Raw genomic sequence first — 16,278 nt, 5'->3', positions numbered from 1 at the left:
GAAACACATCTGGTGAGGGCCTTCTTTGGTGGTGACTTCAGCGTCACAGGGTGTCACATCCTGAGAAAGGCAGAAGCAAGAGAGAGACTATCGTGTGCTCTCCTTTTAAAGCCATGAGAACCCACCCACAACCGCCATTCAACCATCAGTGGATTAATCTATGCACCAAGGCACGGTCCTCACAATCAGTCACCTCTCAGTCACCGTAACAGGGTTTCCACGCTCAACAGTGACAGTGGGGATTAAGCTTCAGTGAGTTTGGGGGGACATTCAATCCACAGCACAGTGGTGGCTCATTTTGTGTCCAGCACCCCTGGGATCTGGGTAGTCTCCTTCCTTGGGGTGCATTGGGGAGGCCTGGGGGTCCCTGCACACCTGTGATGGAGTTGAGGCCCCTCCAGGGCAGCCCACCTCTCCATCAGCAGGTGGTTCTATCAGAACTCTCAGGCCTGGGGACAGGCTAAGAGGTCATGGCTTTGCATCAGGGGCGACACCAGCCTTTTGCCCTTCCCTTCTGCTCTGAGCGCATGTCCCCAGCTGTCCCTAGGACTCCGTGGTCTAAGACCTGCTGGCTGGGCCCGGCTGCTGTCCTGACCTTGCTGCTCATCATGGGCACCCAACACGGCAGTGCTGCGATCCGTCTTACAGAGGACAGCTGCTGCCAGGGTTCCAGCAATGCAGGACCCCTCCCCTCACTGCCTTTGTGGGCAGTGTCCCCTGGGCCCTGTTGAGGAACTCAGTCCTCAGCCATTACCAGGCTGCTTCTAGGGTCTCCCCTTCATGGGCCTCCGTTCCGAGCTTCCAGGAGCCAGCCCGGCAGCACCAGCCCTGAGCACACTTGCTCCTGTATCAGCAAACGCCCCGACCAAGCCCTGTCCAGCCGCCCGCCCAGCCAGAGCGCTCAGTGAGTGTCCCCCCTTCGGCTGGTCTGTGCTGGGCTTTGACCTCTGTTACCGCACCGCGGGCAGGGGTGGGTGGGGCAGACTGGAGGGGCTCGCAGCCCCCCGCATGCACCTGCTTTGAGGAGCCTCCTTCCTCTAGTTTAAGCAAGGGATGGGGCCACATTGGGGGCCGCGCGGGTTTGGGGAATTTGTGTTTTCAAGGCTATCTACAGATGTCCCATCCAAGCAGACTGGAGGGGCTCGCAGCCCCCCGCATGCACCTGCTTTGAGGAGCCTCCTTCCTCTAGTTTAAGCAAGGGATGGGGCCACATCGGGGGCCGCGCGGGTTTGGGGAATTTGTGTTTTCAAGGCTATCTACAGATGTCCCATCCAAGTGTCAGGGCCTGGCACTAGCAGAGGGACCCCTGAGGCCACGTGGCGCCCTTCCTCACCTCCCGCATTCTCGGGGTGAGGTGCTGACCTCATGTTCAGCAAGGTCTGAACCGCCAGGAGGCCTCTGACTTTCTCACCAGGCCTGCAGGTGCAGTTGACACCTCAGCGCCTATCTTCTCTCTCTCCCACATGGCAGAGGGGCTCAGCCATGAGCTGTCAGGGGCCACCGGGGAGGCTACACCAGCAGCGCCCCTTGTCCGCGCTCACCATAGCTCATCACAGTGACAGAGCATGCCGGGAGGCCCTGATGCCATCTGGCTGGGGAAGGTCTCGCCCAGAATCTGTCACTGGTGGCCACCTTCTGGGACCGTTCCTGGTACCAGGGGTCTTGGGTCGTGCTCCCCAGAAGCAGACTCTGGTGCCAGGGCCCTGGTGCTCCCAGGAGAAGCAAGGAGAGGTGTGACTCAGGGGACGGCCTGCCCAGCCAGATCATGAAGGGTTTGTCCTGGCTCACAGATCAGGCGAGGGAGTCCTTGCTGAGGCCTCCCCTGGGAGGAAATTCCAGGCACTTCCAGCTCTCTGCACATGGGGTACAGCCCCTCCGAGAAAGTCCCAGGTATGAGCCTGCAGAAGAGCGCCCACAGGCGGGCTGTGCATGGTGCAGGAGTGTGGGGGCCAAGGCATGGCAGTTCCTCAGGTCCCCACGTGCACACGCATGGGTTCCTGGGGTGGCGTCTGGCTGGCCTCTGCGCTGGAGTCCTCTGCAGCAGTTCTCTGTGCCTCCGCTGAGCACTTGGGAACACAGGTGCATGAGCTTCATTTTGGTTTCAAGTTTCTAGTATTTTCTGATTTTTAATGTTTGATTTTGCTTTGTATTATGTAAAATATTTTGTGGTTCAAAGTCAACGCAGAACAAGATGAATTTCAGAGGTCACATCTCCCCACCTCTCGCGACTCCCAGCGTGTCCCCTGTCGCTGTTGGAGGCCATCTCCACTTGTGCTTGACTTGCCCCCTGGTGTGCTGATGTCTGGCGGTAGCGAAGTGCCCAGCAGGCATCTGGGTCCTCCCCTCCTGGATAAAGAGGGCACTCAGTGTGCACGGCACTGCCCAGCACCCAGCGCACTTAATTCAAAGGAGGGTCCAGAGCCCTCTCTGTGCTGTCCAGGGACGTCTTCCTGACACCGTGGCCTCATGCCCCATGTGTGCCTTCCCAGACGCTGGGTCATCTCAGGGTTGCTGTGACTGAGGCTGTCGTGCATCTCTGGGGCAGAGCCTGGACGCAGGGCTCCTGCCGCAGATGCACCTGTGATTCTGCAGGTCTCCCTGAATCTTTGCTCCCAGCCAAGTCGCCCTCTCCATCCGAGGGCCTTCTTGGCATAGCTGTAATTTGAATTTCTCCAGTTAGGAGCAAGATTGAGCACGTTTCATATGTTTGAAGGGCTCTCGCTTCCCGCTCCTTGTGGACAGCCTGTTGGGGTCCCCCACTGTGCTTCCTGCGGGGGTGGCCTTTCCTTGTCTGCTTCCGGCTGCGCTCTGGAGATGGTGGCTCTGCCTGCTATTCAAGCTGCACGTGCCTTCTCCAGTCCGTCCTTTGTCTTTTCATGTTGTCAGATTCATTAATCTTTTCCCTTATGGTTTCCGGATTTTTATTTATAATGTAGACAGTTTTTTTTTCACTTGCTGGCTCTAAAGGAATTTATCCATGTTTTCTCCTAGTGCTTACATATGTTAATTTCTTTTTCTTTTGCATTTAAATTATTGATCCAGTTAGACTTATCCTGGGGCATGGTATGAAGGATGGGTCCACGTTTGTCATTTTCCAGATTTCCACTTATGCCCGAACCTGCCTCTGTCACACACTGAAGTCCGTCGGCAGCAGGCGTACTGAACTTTCTGTCCGTTGCTCAGTCTGTCCTGACTCCCTGATCACTTTGTGTTTCAGTGTCTGGCACGGCTGGTCCAGGAGGTCGCTTTCCTTTCTGGCGTTTTTCTGGCTATTCTTGTTGGGACTTACAAAGGGACTTTTGATGGTGTTTGTTCAGCTCTAGAAAAAAAGGCGACGGTATTTTTATTGGAAATAATTTATAAATCACCCTGGGGGGTCAGCATCTGTGCGACACGGAGCCCCCCAGAGCAGTTCCGCCTTTCCCCTGAAGTCTGTCCTCGCGTGGCCGTGGGTCCGTTCCCGTCACTCCTGTGCCTGGCTTTGCTTGGTCGTGTCGCTGTTTCGCGCGGGCTTTTTAGCCCTCTCTGTCTTCTCTGTGGTTGTCGTCGGGGTAGGTCAAGGCTACCGGCCTCTGCTCGCTGGCCCGTGTCTGCCCCCTTCTGCACCCTGCGGTTGTTTGCAGGGGCTTTTGCGTCAGCTCTGCGGGACTCTCCACATGTGTCACATCACCCAAGAGTGGAGGCAGCGGCCGTTGTCCTCCCCCGTGCATGCAGTTCGTGGTCTCCACATGGGTGGAGACTGAGGCCAATCATCCCAAGCCGAGGTCCCAGGAGAGAAGGGGACAAAGCTGGCACCCCAGCAAGGGCAGGATAGTAGTCAGACGAGGGCCCGTGAAGGGCAGCAGCGGGCGTGAGGCCCATGGCCTCCACTGGCACAACGGAGCACCTGGCTGGTGGGCTGCCCTCCTGGCACCAGCGGAAGTGCCAGACAAGGGGGGCTCATGAGGCCCTGAGGTGCATGGAGACCCTTGCCCCGTTGGTCACTGGACGGCATCAGCCCCGTGTTGCCAGTGGGAAGCGGGCTGTGCCCGGGTGCGCCCACAGTTGCAGCTCAGTGAGGTGGTGTGGGTGCTGCGGGATGGGGGCAGCATGAGGGCACTAGCACTGGCCACAAGACAGAGCCCAAGCCCCCTGGCTGAGTCTCCAGGACCAGGAGCTGGGACTCCCCTGGTGGCCAGCGGGGAGGATTGTAAGGTGTGACTGCTGCCACTTCCTTGTGGAGCAGAGGACAGGTCGTGTGGTGTGCAGGGCCCGAGGAGGACCCACAGCTCACCCCAGAGGCTTCCCTGGCCGGTGGGAGCAGTGGCCCCTTTACTGCCTGCCACACCCCACAGCTGCTGAGCCCACTCCCACAGGCCTAGACCCCTGCCCTGTGTGTGGGATGTGCTCCCCAGGCGGAGTCAGGAAAGAGGCCACGTGATCAGCAAGGTGACTTATGACAAGTGCCCTCAGGGGTCCCAGCACTGCCCAAGCTGCCTAGGGGTCCCAGCAGCCTTGTGCGGCCCCCACCCAGGTGCACCCCTCATCCCGTGTGCACCCCCTTCCAGTGCACACCCCCCTTCCCGGGTGCACCCCCCTCCCACGAGTATACCCGTTGCTGTGTGCACTCCCATTGCCGCGTGTACTCCTCTTCCCGTGTTCACCCATTTCTACGTGCACCCCTTCTCCCGTGTGCACCCCCTCCCGTGTGCACCCCCTCCCGTGTGCACCCCCTTCCAGTGCACACCCCCCTTCCCGGGTGCACCCCCCTCCCACGAGTATACCCGTTGCTGTGTGCACTCCCATTGCCGCGTGTACTCCTCTTCCCGTGTTCACCCATTTCTACGTGCACCCCTTCTCCCGTGTGCACCCCCTTCCAGTGCACACCCCCCTTCCCGGGTGCACCCCCCTCCCACGAGTATACCCGTTGCTGTGTGCACTCCCATTGCCGCGTGTACTCCTCTTCCCGTGTTCACCCATTTCTACGTGCACCCCTTCTCCCGTGTGCACCCCCTTCCAGTGCACACCCCCCTTCCCGGGTGCACCCCCCTCCCACGAGTATACCCGTTGCTGTGTGCACTCCCATTGCCGCGTGTACTCCTCTTCCCGTGTTCACCCATTTCTACGTGCACCCCTTCTCCCGTGTGCACCCCCTTCCAGTGCACACCCCCCTTCCCGGGTGCACCCCCCTCCCACGAGTATACCCGTTGCTGTGTGCACTCCCATTGCCGCGTGTACTCCTCTTCCCGTGTTCACCCATTTCTACGTGCACCCCTTCTCCCGTGTGCACCCCCTTCCAGTGCACACCCCCCTTCCCGGGTGCACCCCCCTCCCACGAGTATACCCGTTGCTGTGTGCACTCCCATTGCCGCGTGTACTCCTCTTCCCGTGTTCACCCATTTCTACGTGCACCCCTTCTCCCGTGTGCACCCCCTTCCAGTGCACACCCCCCTTCCCGGGTGCACCCCCCTCCCACGAGTATACCCGTTGCTGTGTGCACTCCCATTGCCGCGTGTACTCCTCTTCCCGTGTTCACCCATTTCTACGTGCACCCCTTCTCCCGTGTGCACCCCCTCCCGTGTGCACCCCTCCCATGTGCACCCCCCCCGTGTGCACCCTGCCCCTGTGGGCAGCTGTTCCCACACCTGAGTCTGGGTTACCTGTTTTGCCCTTTGGCTCCTCCGCTGTGTCTGCGTGAGCCAGTTTTCTTCATACAATCCCATGTTGAAATCTGCTGGGGGCATTTCTGAGTCCTGGGCTGACCCCTGGCTCCTGGGCAATATCCCCAAACTGACACCGTGAGTGCCCACGGGCTGTTTCATGACCAAGCAGCTCCTTCCCCACCCCCACCTGTCCCTCCGAGAAGCTCTCTGGCCCCTCAGTCCCTGCTCATCACTCCCCAGGACTGTTGTGTAGCCTGCGGGGCCCCAGGGGACACAGCTGGCAGGAAAAGACGTCAGGACAGGAAACAGGCAATGCTCAGGGTTTATTTGCAAAATCAGGGCTGGGTGAGCAAAGGGGCTGCTTTGGGGTGCCGACCCCTCTCCATCCCACCCTTCAGCCATCGTGACCTCAGCCCTCAGGTCCCCTTGCAACATGCCACTGGGTCCAGATATGGGCAGGCAGCCATCTTGCCTGATGCAGCTCTGTGGTGGCAGCTGACCTTGCCTGGACAGGTGCCTCTCTGCTCTTGGCCGATGGCGGTGGCCAAGAGGGAGTCCGTGCTCTAGGGGGGCTCTGTGGTATGGTGGGGGACACATGGCCCTCAGTGGGAAGCAGTGCACTGGCAGATGCTCAGTGAGCTCCAGGGTGTCCCAATGACACCAGGAAGGGGGTGAGGCCAGGGTGGGGAGTGTTGCAGGTGACGCTGAGCAGGTGGCCAAGACAGGCCAGTGGCGGGGGTAGGGTGCCTCCGAGGGCAGGACCCTGCCAGGCGCCCTCCTTAAGCCAATCCTCACCAGCCCATCAGCCCCCAGGGTGCCGGTTTCACTGAGGGGCAGATGGAAGGTGTGCAGAGGCAGTGGGAGCCATGGCAGGTTAGTGTGGACTCCGTGGAGAAGGCCCACCTAAGTTGTGCGTGGTTGGGTGCTGCATCTGTTCCAGGTGGAGAGGGCTTGGGGGGTGGGCAGGACATTGTTGGACAGCAGTGGCCCCTAGACTGAGGAGACAGGGGTGTCCGTGGGAGCTGTGGACGAGGGCAAGCAGGATGGGGTGCAGCCACACGCATCCACGTGAGTATAGGTGTGCAGGATGTTGGTGCCATCAGGACACTGCAGGGTCACTGTCTCCTCATGGGCCGTCGTCTCCTGGCAGCAGGTGCACAGGTGCTGCATGGCCTGGGCCTCCATAGAGTACCTGCAGGCACAGGGCTTGCCCTCAGGACTGGCCACGTCAGCCCCAATGGCATCTCTCAACGGCCATGGTGACTCCTGAGGTCTTGAGGTGTCTGTCCCCATCTGTCCACAGAGGCCCCGGTGCTTGCTGTCTGACCCTCCTGTGCTGGGGCAGCTCTCTGGAGTTCAGGGTCCTTTGAACCCTGTCTTCCGTGGCCTTCTGTGGCTATCTTCCCCCAATCTGCTCCTCTAATCTGGCTGCCCCTGGGCCGACCTCTTCCCTGGAGAACCTCCCCTGGGCCCTTGAACCAGCCCCTGGCCTTTCCTCCTGTCTCTCCTGGCCACCGCTGCTTACAGCTGGCCACAGCCCCAGGCTGTCTGCGGTCCATGGAAGGCTGTGATTCTGCCTGCCCTCCCCAGGTGGACACTGCCTCTCAGGCCCCTGGACATGGGTCTGCAGCAGAGATGCTCCGTCCTGCGTGGCTCAGGGCAGCTTGCCCTTGGCCTGGCTGAGAGAGCAGCCTTAGGCTTCTGCACACGGACCTGGAGTGAGGGGGTCCTGCTGGGGAGCCCCTTCCCTCCTTCCTGCAGCAAGCGGTGGGGCACTGGGTGGCTGGGGGTGGGCACTGGCTCTGCCCTCGCACTCGGGGAAAGTGAAGAGCCCACTCACTTGGACGCTCCGGGGCAGGAGCCCTCACAGGAGGTGATGTTGACTTCGGTCACGCAGTCCTGGTGCCGCAGGACGGTTGTATTGATGTGGACTCGACAGGAGTCTGCGCAGAGGAGAGGCGGATGCAGAGCCCTGCTGGCCCCTCACTCCCTGAGGCTGGGAACCTGGTGCAGTGGACCTGGGCAGAACCACCCCTCCCTGTCTCCCTCCTGGGAGGAAGGGTGGGGTCTGGGGGTGGGGATTCCACGGCTGCGCAGAGAGAGAAGCCAATGGGCGGAGACTGGACGGGCCAGAGGGCTGGGGTAGGAAGGCAGCCTCGACTTACCCTCTTCCTCACAGGAGTAGCAGCAGCCGGTTTTCCTGAGGATCCCCTGCAGGGCCAAGGAAGGGGGCGGGCTGTGGGCGGGGCCTCCCAGAGTGTGGGGCAGGGGCGGGGTCTTCTGGACTGTGGGCAGGGCCTCCTAGGCAGGGGCGGGGCCTCGGGGGCTGGGCGGGGCCTCGCGGACACACACCCTACAGCTGGACACGTCAGGGCAGGACGTGGGCTGAGGGGTCAGCAGGGGTCGGCCGTTTCCAGCCTCGCAGCGGTACTCGGTGCAGTTGTCCATGAGGCTGTTGACCCAGGTTTCGTTGGGCTGAGATGCAAGCGGAGAATGGAGGCAGTGTGGGTATCATCTGCTGGGCCGAGCTCCCATGGGCTGGGAGTCTCCCGGGGAGGGGACCGAGGCGGCCCCCATGTGTCCCCTCCTCTTACCTGGACAAGCTGGCCGTCCGGTGTGAGGCAGGCGGTCTGCACGCACTCCCCGCAGCACTGCCCAGCCACCCTTGAGTACTCGAAGCCCTTTCGGGGGGCAGGAGGCACCGTCAAGTCCCCACCCTGCTCCTCCAGCCCGCACCCAGCCCAGCCTGCCCCCGTCCACACTGCCGCGGCCCGGCGGTCTGCTTAGCAGTGCCAGCTGAAGCCGTGCCCCTGCCCGATGTCCCGGCTTAGCCTCCCTGGGCTTTCAGCACTTGGCTGTCTACTCCTGCCTTTCTGTCCTCAGCAGCCTGTGGGTCCCGTCCCCACCCCCCAGCCATCCTCCTGCTTCACACCCCTCATCTGGGAAAAAGCAAGCAAAGGCTTAGCTGGAGAACCCTCCCGGGGCCCAAGGTGGCAGTGACTCGGGGCTGCCCAGCTGTGGGCTCACCTGGGGGCAGGTGGTGGTGCAGGCATCCTTCTCACACCACACGGTTAGGTTCTGGGTGTCCTCGGACAGGCAGGTGCATGTGTGGCACGGGATGACCCCTGGGAAAGTCGCACCAACCTGCAGTGAATGGGGAGACACCAAGGGCACCGGGTGGGATGCCAAGGCCAGGACCCCTCCCGTGGCCAGGTGGGGCCCACAGGGGCTGTTTCTTTCTTCTTCTAATGGGTATGGATGTGCTTCAGGCTGAGCACAGACTGGAGCAGTGGGGGGACCCTGGCAGACCCTGCAGCTGAACGCTCAGGCAGCAGGTGAGGGGGCACGCGGCTTTCCATGGCTCCTGGCAGAAGGTAACCCCCACAGCCTAAAGGGCCCAGAGCCCTTCCGCTTATCTGCCCTTGTAGCAGGAATGTCGAGGCTGAGAGTGGGGCTCAGAGGGCCATGGGGGTCCCACGGCTGCCCGCCCCGCCCAGGTGCTGAGCCCTTACCCCGTAGGCGGTGCCGTTGTATGTGCACAGCTTAGGTCCTGAAAGGGAAGGGGCGGAGTGCATGACGGGCAGCAGGGAGCAGATGCTTGGGTGGCTCTGACCCTGCACCCTGCCGGCCCTGCCAGCCCCCAGCCCCACTCACGGCAGCCAAAGGTGGGGCAGCAGTCGCCCTCCTCCTGGGCACGGGTCAGCTCCTCCCCCGGCCCACACTTGGGCAGGCTCTGGGGGCAGGTGGTCGCGTTGCAGACTGTGGGAGTGGTGGGCAATGTCAGGGGAGCCCCCACCCTCCCGGCACTGTGGTTCACAGCCTCACCCCCTCTGTGGGTGCCAGTTCCCAGCATAAGTGGTGGGGGCTGCCCACTCTCATGGCCCTTCCGGGTTCTCTCCAAGCCCCTCACTCTCACCTCCCCAAGTCCCTGGCTATACCTGGGCAGGTCAGAGGTCACCAGTCTCATTTTTAGGTGGAAAAATGAGGCACTTAGAGGCCGCTCTACCTGAGGGGTCCAGCTGAGGTCAGGCTGGGACACTGCGGCCTCCTCAACCCTCCCATGCCCACCAGCTCCTCCTTGGCCCCTGGTGGTTGCTGGCTCCTCCCCACCCCACTCCCTGCCCACCTGGCACCTCTGCTCAGCGGGCGCTCACCGCACAGTGTCTCGGGGCAGCAGGGGTTGTCAGCCCGGGGTCTGGTCACGTTCATGAAGCCGGCCTGGCTGCACGGCGTGGGCTGGCCCCAGTCCTCACACGGCACCGGCGCACACTGCACGGACACTGAGCCCTCGTCACACACACAGGCCTGGCAGTTGCTGATCCACTGCTCTCCGGGCTGGAAAAGACCGAGTTGGAGTCCCCGAGGACCCAGGACCGGGTCCCGCCTCCCCGGCTGCATCAGCCCTCGGCGTGGCTGGCCCTCAGCATCTGTCCGCCCCTCCAATCCCCAGGCCACCCTCTCTGGAGCAGCCCAGAACAACAGTGACAGGAAGGACCCAGGGGCCCCACACCAGTCCCACGACAGGGCTGTCGGACAGTGCTGGCCACCTGAGATGGGGGTGTCCCTCCCTATGCAGCTCGAGAAAGGGGAAGGCTGGGGACAGGTGGGGGCAGAAGCACTCACGAATTTGGGAAACCCATCAGGTCCCACACAGGCTGGAAGAAAAGGGGGAAAAGAGTCACTGAGGATGCTGGGGGTTGAGGCCTGGTAGGCAGAGGCTTCAGGCCACCGGACTGTGCTCTCAGGCTGGCCACCCACCCGCTCCTCCCCAGACAAGGCTTCTTTCTCCCCTCTGGGAATGGAAGTCTGTAAAGAACTCGAGCCACGTGGCTTGGGTTTGGGTCAGGGTGCCACGGTCCAGCTTGTGCCAAGGCCTCGGCCACCCCAGCAGTGAGCAGTAGAGGCTCAGGAGAGGGGCATGTTCCAGGTCCACGTGGGGACACAGGGATGGAGCCACTCCTGTGTGGCTTCAGGATACCATAGGGCTCTGCAGGGCTCAGGACCACACCGTGACCATATTGTGCCACAGGCCATTCTACCAGGCTGGGGATCATCTGGGGTTGCGGGGCATGCCCCGAGATGGCATGGGCACTTGACCGTGCAGGAGAGGGTGGGCCGGCCAGGGCCTTTCCACCCAACGCCCCCTCCCCACTCTGCGTGTGCATGGCTCAGGGACCCGGGGGGACATGTCCCTGCTGTGGGGTGGACACAGCTTACGGCACGCAGGCACGCAGACGTCCGTGTGCGCGTTGAAGAGGATTTGGTCTGCAGGGCAGAAGCAGCCCTCTGCCAGCACCTCCACTGGTGGGCTCTGGGTCCTGTAAGGCAGGACGAGCTGACCTGGGTCCCAGGCAGCAGGAGAGCTCCTTGCACTGTCCCCCGTGTGACCCCGAGATGGGCAGTCAAGGACCTCCACTGGTGGGCTCTGGGTCCTGTAAGGCAGGACGAGCTGACCTGGGGCCCAGGCAGCAGGAGAGCTCCTTGCACTGTCCCCCGTGTGACCCCGAGATGGGCAGTCAAGGGAGGAGGGCAGGGGGATGCTGGGGCTGGGGTCGGGTGGGGATGGGTGCCCCCAGCCTCTGCTTTGTGAGGAGTACAGGAACCATGGGTGTTTTCCAGTGAGTCCTGGGGTTGGGAAGGGCAAACCAGAGACCTGGGGCTAAGAGCCCTGACCATCCTCAAGTCTCTTTCTGGTACCTCCCAGACCCTTCTGGCAGGTCTGGGAGGCCCGAGGTCCTGTCCCCACTGACCCTGCTGTCCCTGCCATCCCTGTGGTCCCTGCTGTCCTTGCCGTGGTCTCCGCTCACCTGGAGTCGCAGGCTGCAGGCTGCATGGGGCCGCAGGGCTTGTACACCTTGGTGGGAGGGCAGGGGAGATCTGTGGGCACAGAGACAGGTGTCAGACAGGTGTCAGGCTGAGGACGTGGAGTCCCAGGCAGCTCTGGACTCACCGCACAGCCCGCCGGTGGCATTCCGCCAGTCAGGGCACATGCCCCTGGCACGACAGAGTGCTGCATAGGCCTCCAGGCTCTGGCAGGGCACCTTGGGGTGGCCGGCCTGGCAGCTGTCACTGACACAGGTGGTAAAGTATGGGTCTGGCGGGATGAGGCTGTGGCACTCGGCAAAGACCCTGAGGGCACAGGGCAGTCAACGCTGGGAGCTGGTGCCCAGCAGAGCCACCCCAGGGCTGCTCCATCTACAGTGCAGGACTTACTGGCTGAGCATGAGCTCGCAGAGAGGCGTGGGGGGACATGGGGTGGAGGTGGGCGTCCTGGGTACCGGGGGCTGTGGGCTGGCAGTTGGGGGTGCACCAGTTGGGGCTCCGCAGCCCTCCTTGCTGCTTTCGGGGACCAGCCAGGACGTAGCCATGTCCTTGCAGGTCGGGGCCGTGGTGCCATCTGGCCGGCGACAGTCATCCTGCTGGTTATTCGTGCAGGTGCCTGCGGAGTCAGGGGCGGGAGTCACCACAGGGCTGAATGCAAGGAGCTGTTCCTGGTTGCCCTGCCCAGACTTCTTTCGTGGTCACTCAGTTCTAAGCCCCCATTTATTGAGGCCAAGAGGCAGCTCTAGCTTCAGGGAGGCGGTGTGAGGAGGCGCGGCAGGTGACAACCTGCAGGGGTGGGGCTGGGGGTGGAGCTGGGGCCAGGGCTGTGCCGCACGCACCGCACTGGCCCTCCGTGTTGTTGCTGAAGAGGCTGTAGGACAGCTGGACCTGGAAGTTGCGCCCATTGAAGGTGATGCTCACGCCGAGGGTGGGGATGTTGACGTGCATCGTGGTGGCCCCGGTCACGGACACGCTCACACCGTTCTTGCTGAAGCCCCCGCTCACCCGCGCTTGGTCAAACAGGATCTGGGGACGTCCAGGGGAACTCATAACCAGGGGGCAGGGCGGACAGCATTGGGGAGTCACGGACACGCTCACACCGTTCTTGCTGAAGCCCCCGCTCACCCGCGCTTGGTCGAACAGGATCTGGGGACGTCCAGGGGAACTCATAACCAGGGGGCAGGGCGGACAGCATTGGGGCGGCGGGGATCCTCCTGCACAGCCCCACCCCAAAGCTCGGATCTTCCCCTTGGGGCCTGGTGTCTCCTTTCGTCTCTGGGTCCATGGGGCGTGTTCTGCCTTGGGCACCTCCCATGTTCCCGGGGCATCTGGCTGTCGCTGGCCACACCTGGGCCAACCTGTGTTTGCAGATCGGCCTTCTGGGGGCCAACACGGGGCCCACCCGCTCTCACCAGACTGTCCTCCTTCCCCTCGATGGTGGTGGTGGTGAGGACGATCTCCATGGACTTGTAGTCGATGCTGATGGCCCGGGGGCAGCTGGTGGTGGCGGGGGAGGCACCACAGTAGTAGTTGTCCAGGTGGATGGTCAGGTTCCCGTGGCGAGGGTGGATCTCTCTCATCAGCACGTAGGTGCAGTTGTCCAGGAAGGAGTACGAGGTGCCGTCAAAGGTGGAGTAGTGGGATCCCCCCCACCCGCTGCAGGAGCCTGGGGGACACAGACAGGCTGGCAGGGACCGCTGGAGGCACAGACTGCGGCCCAGCCCCTCCTCGGCTCCTGCTCCCAGCACAGTGTAATGGTCTCCTTAGGAGAGCCCCTCAAGCCCTGGGGCCTCAGTGATCTCATCTATCAAATGGGTGTGATGGGTTGAATGGACCTGTGAATGTGACCTTATTTGGAAAAAGAGCCTTTGCAGATGTAATTAAGTGAAAGGTCTGAAATGAGAGAATCCCAGTTTACCTGGGCCCTAAATCCAGTGACCAGTGTCTTTATAAGTGACAGCAGAGAGACATAGACACACAGAGGAGACGGCCACATGAAGACAGTGGCAGAGATCAGAGTGATGCAGCCACAAGCCAAGGGATGTCTGGAGCCGCCAAAACTGGAAGAGGCAGGAAGGGTCCTCCCCAGAGCCTCCATGGGGAATGCGCCCTGCCCGCCCTGGTCTCCAGGACCGTGAGGGAATGAAATCTGTTGTGGCAATGGCCAGCGTGTAGCTGTTTGTCACAGCAGACCAGACGTGGACGGTGGGGTGATAGGAAGCCCAACCCCCCGGGGCTCCCACACAGCATCCTGCATGCCCAGTGATGGAAGCTGACCATGCGGATCCCCAGGAAAAGAGCACCTCTGAGCTCCTACCTCCATCTGGAACTTTCCCTGGCCTCAGAAACCCCCGGAGTCTGCCATGCAGATGAGCTTGGAGCACTGGCCTTTGCCTCGCTGCCCTGTACCGCGTCTGTGTTCCAGGACTCGGTGCCTGCCCTCAGCGCTATCTGACGTGCCCCGTCAAGTCCTGCATGGCTGGGGCTGTTCTCCAAAGTGACACAGACTAATCCCCCAGACACCCCGCGCACACCCCGCCCTGCCAGTGTGGTGACGCACGCCCACTCACACATGCATTCGTAGTGGACATCACAGGGCTGGCTCTGGTGCCATACTTTGACGGGCAGATGCTTGTTCACGCAGGTGACGTTGGCCACAGGCTTCGGCTCCAGCAGGACAACATGGTTGTCACCCTCGCACCTGGCCACTGTGCAGTTCTCTAGGACCCAGGACTCGTTAACCTGGGTAGGGAAGGTGCTGGGTGCTCACCTGGGCTGGCTCACAGGGTACCGTGCCTTAGCCACCCTCCCCAGCCCCGCCAGCACCCTGAGGCCCCACGGCCCTGAGCTGCAAGAGCCTGGCTGTTGGGGGTGTCCTCCCATGCTGAGCCGGACTCAGATCCCATGCACACCACAGCGGGAGGTGGAGGGAGAAGCGGGGCTCACCTGGCGTGGAGGGATGGCGTTATCGCAGCCAGGGGGAGGGGAGGGAGGGGGAGGGGAGGAGGACGACACTGGGGGTGAGGAGGTGGGGCAGGCGCCCTGAAAGCGGTCGACGTCACAGTGCTGGTTGCAGATGGCATAGAAGTGGCAGCCGGCTCCATCGGTCTTGTTGTAGACAACCTCACCTGCACAGGAGGAGATCATAGGAGGGCCTGGCCACACCCCAGCTGCCTGGAAAGCCTGAGCCCCAGAGACAGCGCAGGCAGCACTGGGGGCAGGAGGGCTGCTGTCACAGGGCAGAGCCCAGAGGTGGCAGTAGACTGGGCGAGGCCATCGGGGACAGACCCGTGAGTGCCCAAGAAAGAGAGACCCAGGTTGACATTGTACTTGGGGAAGGGCACAGCAGTGGCATCCACTCACCGGGTGAGAAAAGCTGCCCAAATGCCTGGCAGAAGCAGGGGGTCGGGGAGAAGGGTGGGCTGGGCAAGGAGCTGGCCCCGAGGGTGCTGAGGCCGGAGGTGACAGCAGTGGACAGGCTGAAGGCCGGCAGCCTGCTGGGGGCAACCGAAGGGCTGAGCGTGATCTCCAGGGTGGAGGCTGCGGTGAAGTGAGTGGCCATGGGCGAGGTAACCCTGTAGGTCAGCCCTGGTGTGGTTGAGGTGGTCTCTGGCGTGGAGGAGGGGGCTCCTGTGGTGCTGGTGGTAGCAGGTGAGGTGGTCCTGGAGGTCAGCCCTGGGGTGGTTGGGGTGGTCTCTGGCGTGGAGGAGGGGGCTGCTGTGGTGCTGGTGGTAGTGGGTGAGGTTGTTCTGGAGGTCAGCCGTGGTGAGGTTTGGGTGGTCTCTGGCGTGGAGGAGGGGGCTGCTGTGGTGCTGGTGGTAGTGGGTGAGGTTGTTCTGGAGGTCAGCCGTGGTGAGGTTTGGGTGGTCTCTGGCGTGGAGGAGGGGGCTGCTGTGGTGCTGGTGGTCGTGGGTGAGGTGGTCCTGGAGGTCAGCCCTGGTGTGGTTTGGGTGGTCCCCTGAGTAGTCGAGGGGGATGTCATGGCTCCTGTGGTGGCAGTGGGTGACGTTGTCCTGGAGGTGAGCCCTGGTGTGGTTTGGGTGGTCTCCGGACTGGAGGAGGGGGCTGCTGTGGTGCTGGTGGTCGTGGGTGAGGTGGTCCTGGAGGTCAGCCCTGGTGTGGTTTGGGTGGTCTCCGGACTGGAGGAGGTGGCTGCTGTAGTACTGGTGGTAGCGGCTGAGGTGGACCTGGAGGTCAACTGTGGTGTGGTTTGGGTGGTGACTGGACTGGAGGAGGGGGCTGCTGTGGTGCTGGTGGTGGCAGGTGAGGTGGTCCTGGAGGTTAGCCCTGGTGTGGTTTGGGTGGTCTCTGGCGTGGAGGAGGGGGCTGCTGTGGTGCTGGTGGTAGCAGGTGAGGTGGTCCTGGATGTCAGCCGTGGTGTGGTTTGGGTGGTCTCTGGATTGGAGGAGGGGGCTGCTGTGGTGCTGGTGGCAGTGGGTGAGGTGGTCCTGGAGGTCAGCCCTGGTGTGGTTTGGGTGGTCTCCTGAGTGGTCGAGGGGGATGTCGGGGCTCCTGTGGTGGCAGTGGGTGAGGTTGTCCTGGAGGTCAACCCTGGTGATGTTTGTGTGGTCTCTGGCATGGAGGAGGGGAATGTCATGGTGCTGGTGGTAGTGGGTGAGGTGGTCCTGGAGGCCGGCCCTGGTTTGGTTTGGGTGGTCTCTGGCGTGGAGGAGGGGGCTTCTGTGGTGCTGGTGGTAGCAGGTGAGGTGGTCCTGGATGTCAGCCCTGGTGTGGTTTGGGTGGTCTCTGGATTGGAGGAGGGGGCTGCTGTGGTGCTGGTGGTCGTGGGTGAGGTGGTCCTGGAGGTCAGCCC

At 62.4% G+C, this 16,278-nt stretch overlaps 1 protein-coding gene across 1 annotated transcript in view; it reads right to left on the bottom strand.

Moving 5' to 3' along the window:
* Window positions 1-6,001: 6,001 nt before the first annotated feature.
* The window catches only part of LOC103604256 (mucin-5B-like), a 40,938-nt gene continuing 30,661 nt past the window's right edge, over window positions 6,002-16,278 (bottom strand). Inside the window, exons 37-55 of the mRNA XM_008588817.1 lie at window positions 14,829-15,977; window positions 14,412-14,593; window positions 14,036-14,207; window positions 12,878-13,131; window positions 12,305-12,491; window positions 11,856-12,081; window positions 11,593-11,771; window positions 11,450-11,519; window positions 10,860-10,960; window positions 10,266-10,297; window positions 9,797-9,977; window positions 9,297-9,401; window positions 9,155-9,192; window positions 8,670-8,786; window positions 8,237-8,323; window positions 7,995-8,117; window positions 7,808-7,853; window positions 7,483-7,585; window positions 6,002-6,834 (exon numbers count right to left, since the gene is read on the bottom strand). Of these exons, the coding sequence (XP_008587039.1) occupies window positions 6,633-6,834; window positions 7,483-7,585; window positions 7,808-7,853; window positions 7,995-8,117; window positions 8,237-8,323; window positions 8,670-8,786; window positions 9,155-9,192; window positions 9,297-9,401; window positions 9,797-9,977; window positions 10,266-10,297; window positions 10,860-10,960; window positions 11,450-11,519; window positions 11,593-11,771; window positions 11,856-12,081; window positions 12,305-12,491; window positions 12,878-13,131; window positions 14,036-14,207; window positions 14,412-14,593; window positions 14,829-15,977 (3,554 nt within the window). The 3' untranslated portion in view covers window positions 6,002-6,632. The remainder of the gene's footprint in view (window positions 6,835-7,482; window positions 7,586-7,807; window positions 7,854-7,994; window positions 8,118-8,236; window positions 8,324-8,669; window positions 8,787-9,154; window positions 9,193-9,296; window positions 9,402-9,796; window positions 9,978-10,265; window positions 10,298-10,859; window positions 10,961-11,449; window positions 11,520-11,592; window positions 11,772-11,855; window positions 12,082-12,304; window positions 12,492-12,877; window positions 13,132-14,035; window positions 14,208-14,411; window positions 14,594-14,828; window positions 15,978-16,278) is intronic.

This window comes from Galeopterus variegatus, unplaced genomic scaffold, assembly GCF_000696425.1.
Source record: "Galeopterus variegatus unplaced genomic scaffold, G_variegatus-3.0.2 Scaffold5053, whole genome shotgun sequence".
Taxonomy (NCBI): Eukaryota; Metazoa; Chordata; class Mammalia; order Dermoptera; family Cynocephalidae; genus Galeopterus; species Galeopterus variegatus.
The sequence above is the reverse complement of the archived record's forward strand: the minus strand, read 5'-3'. Positions and strand labels throughout refer to the sequence as shown.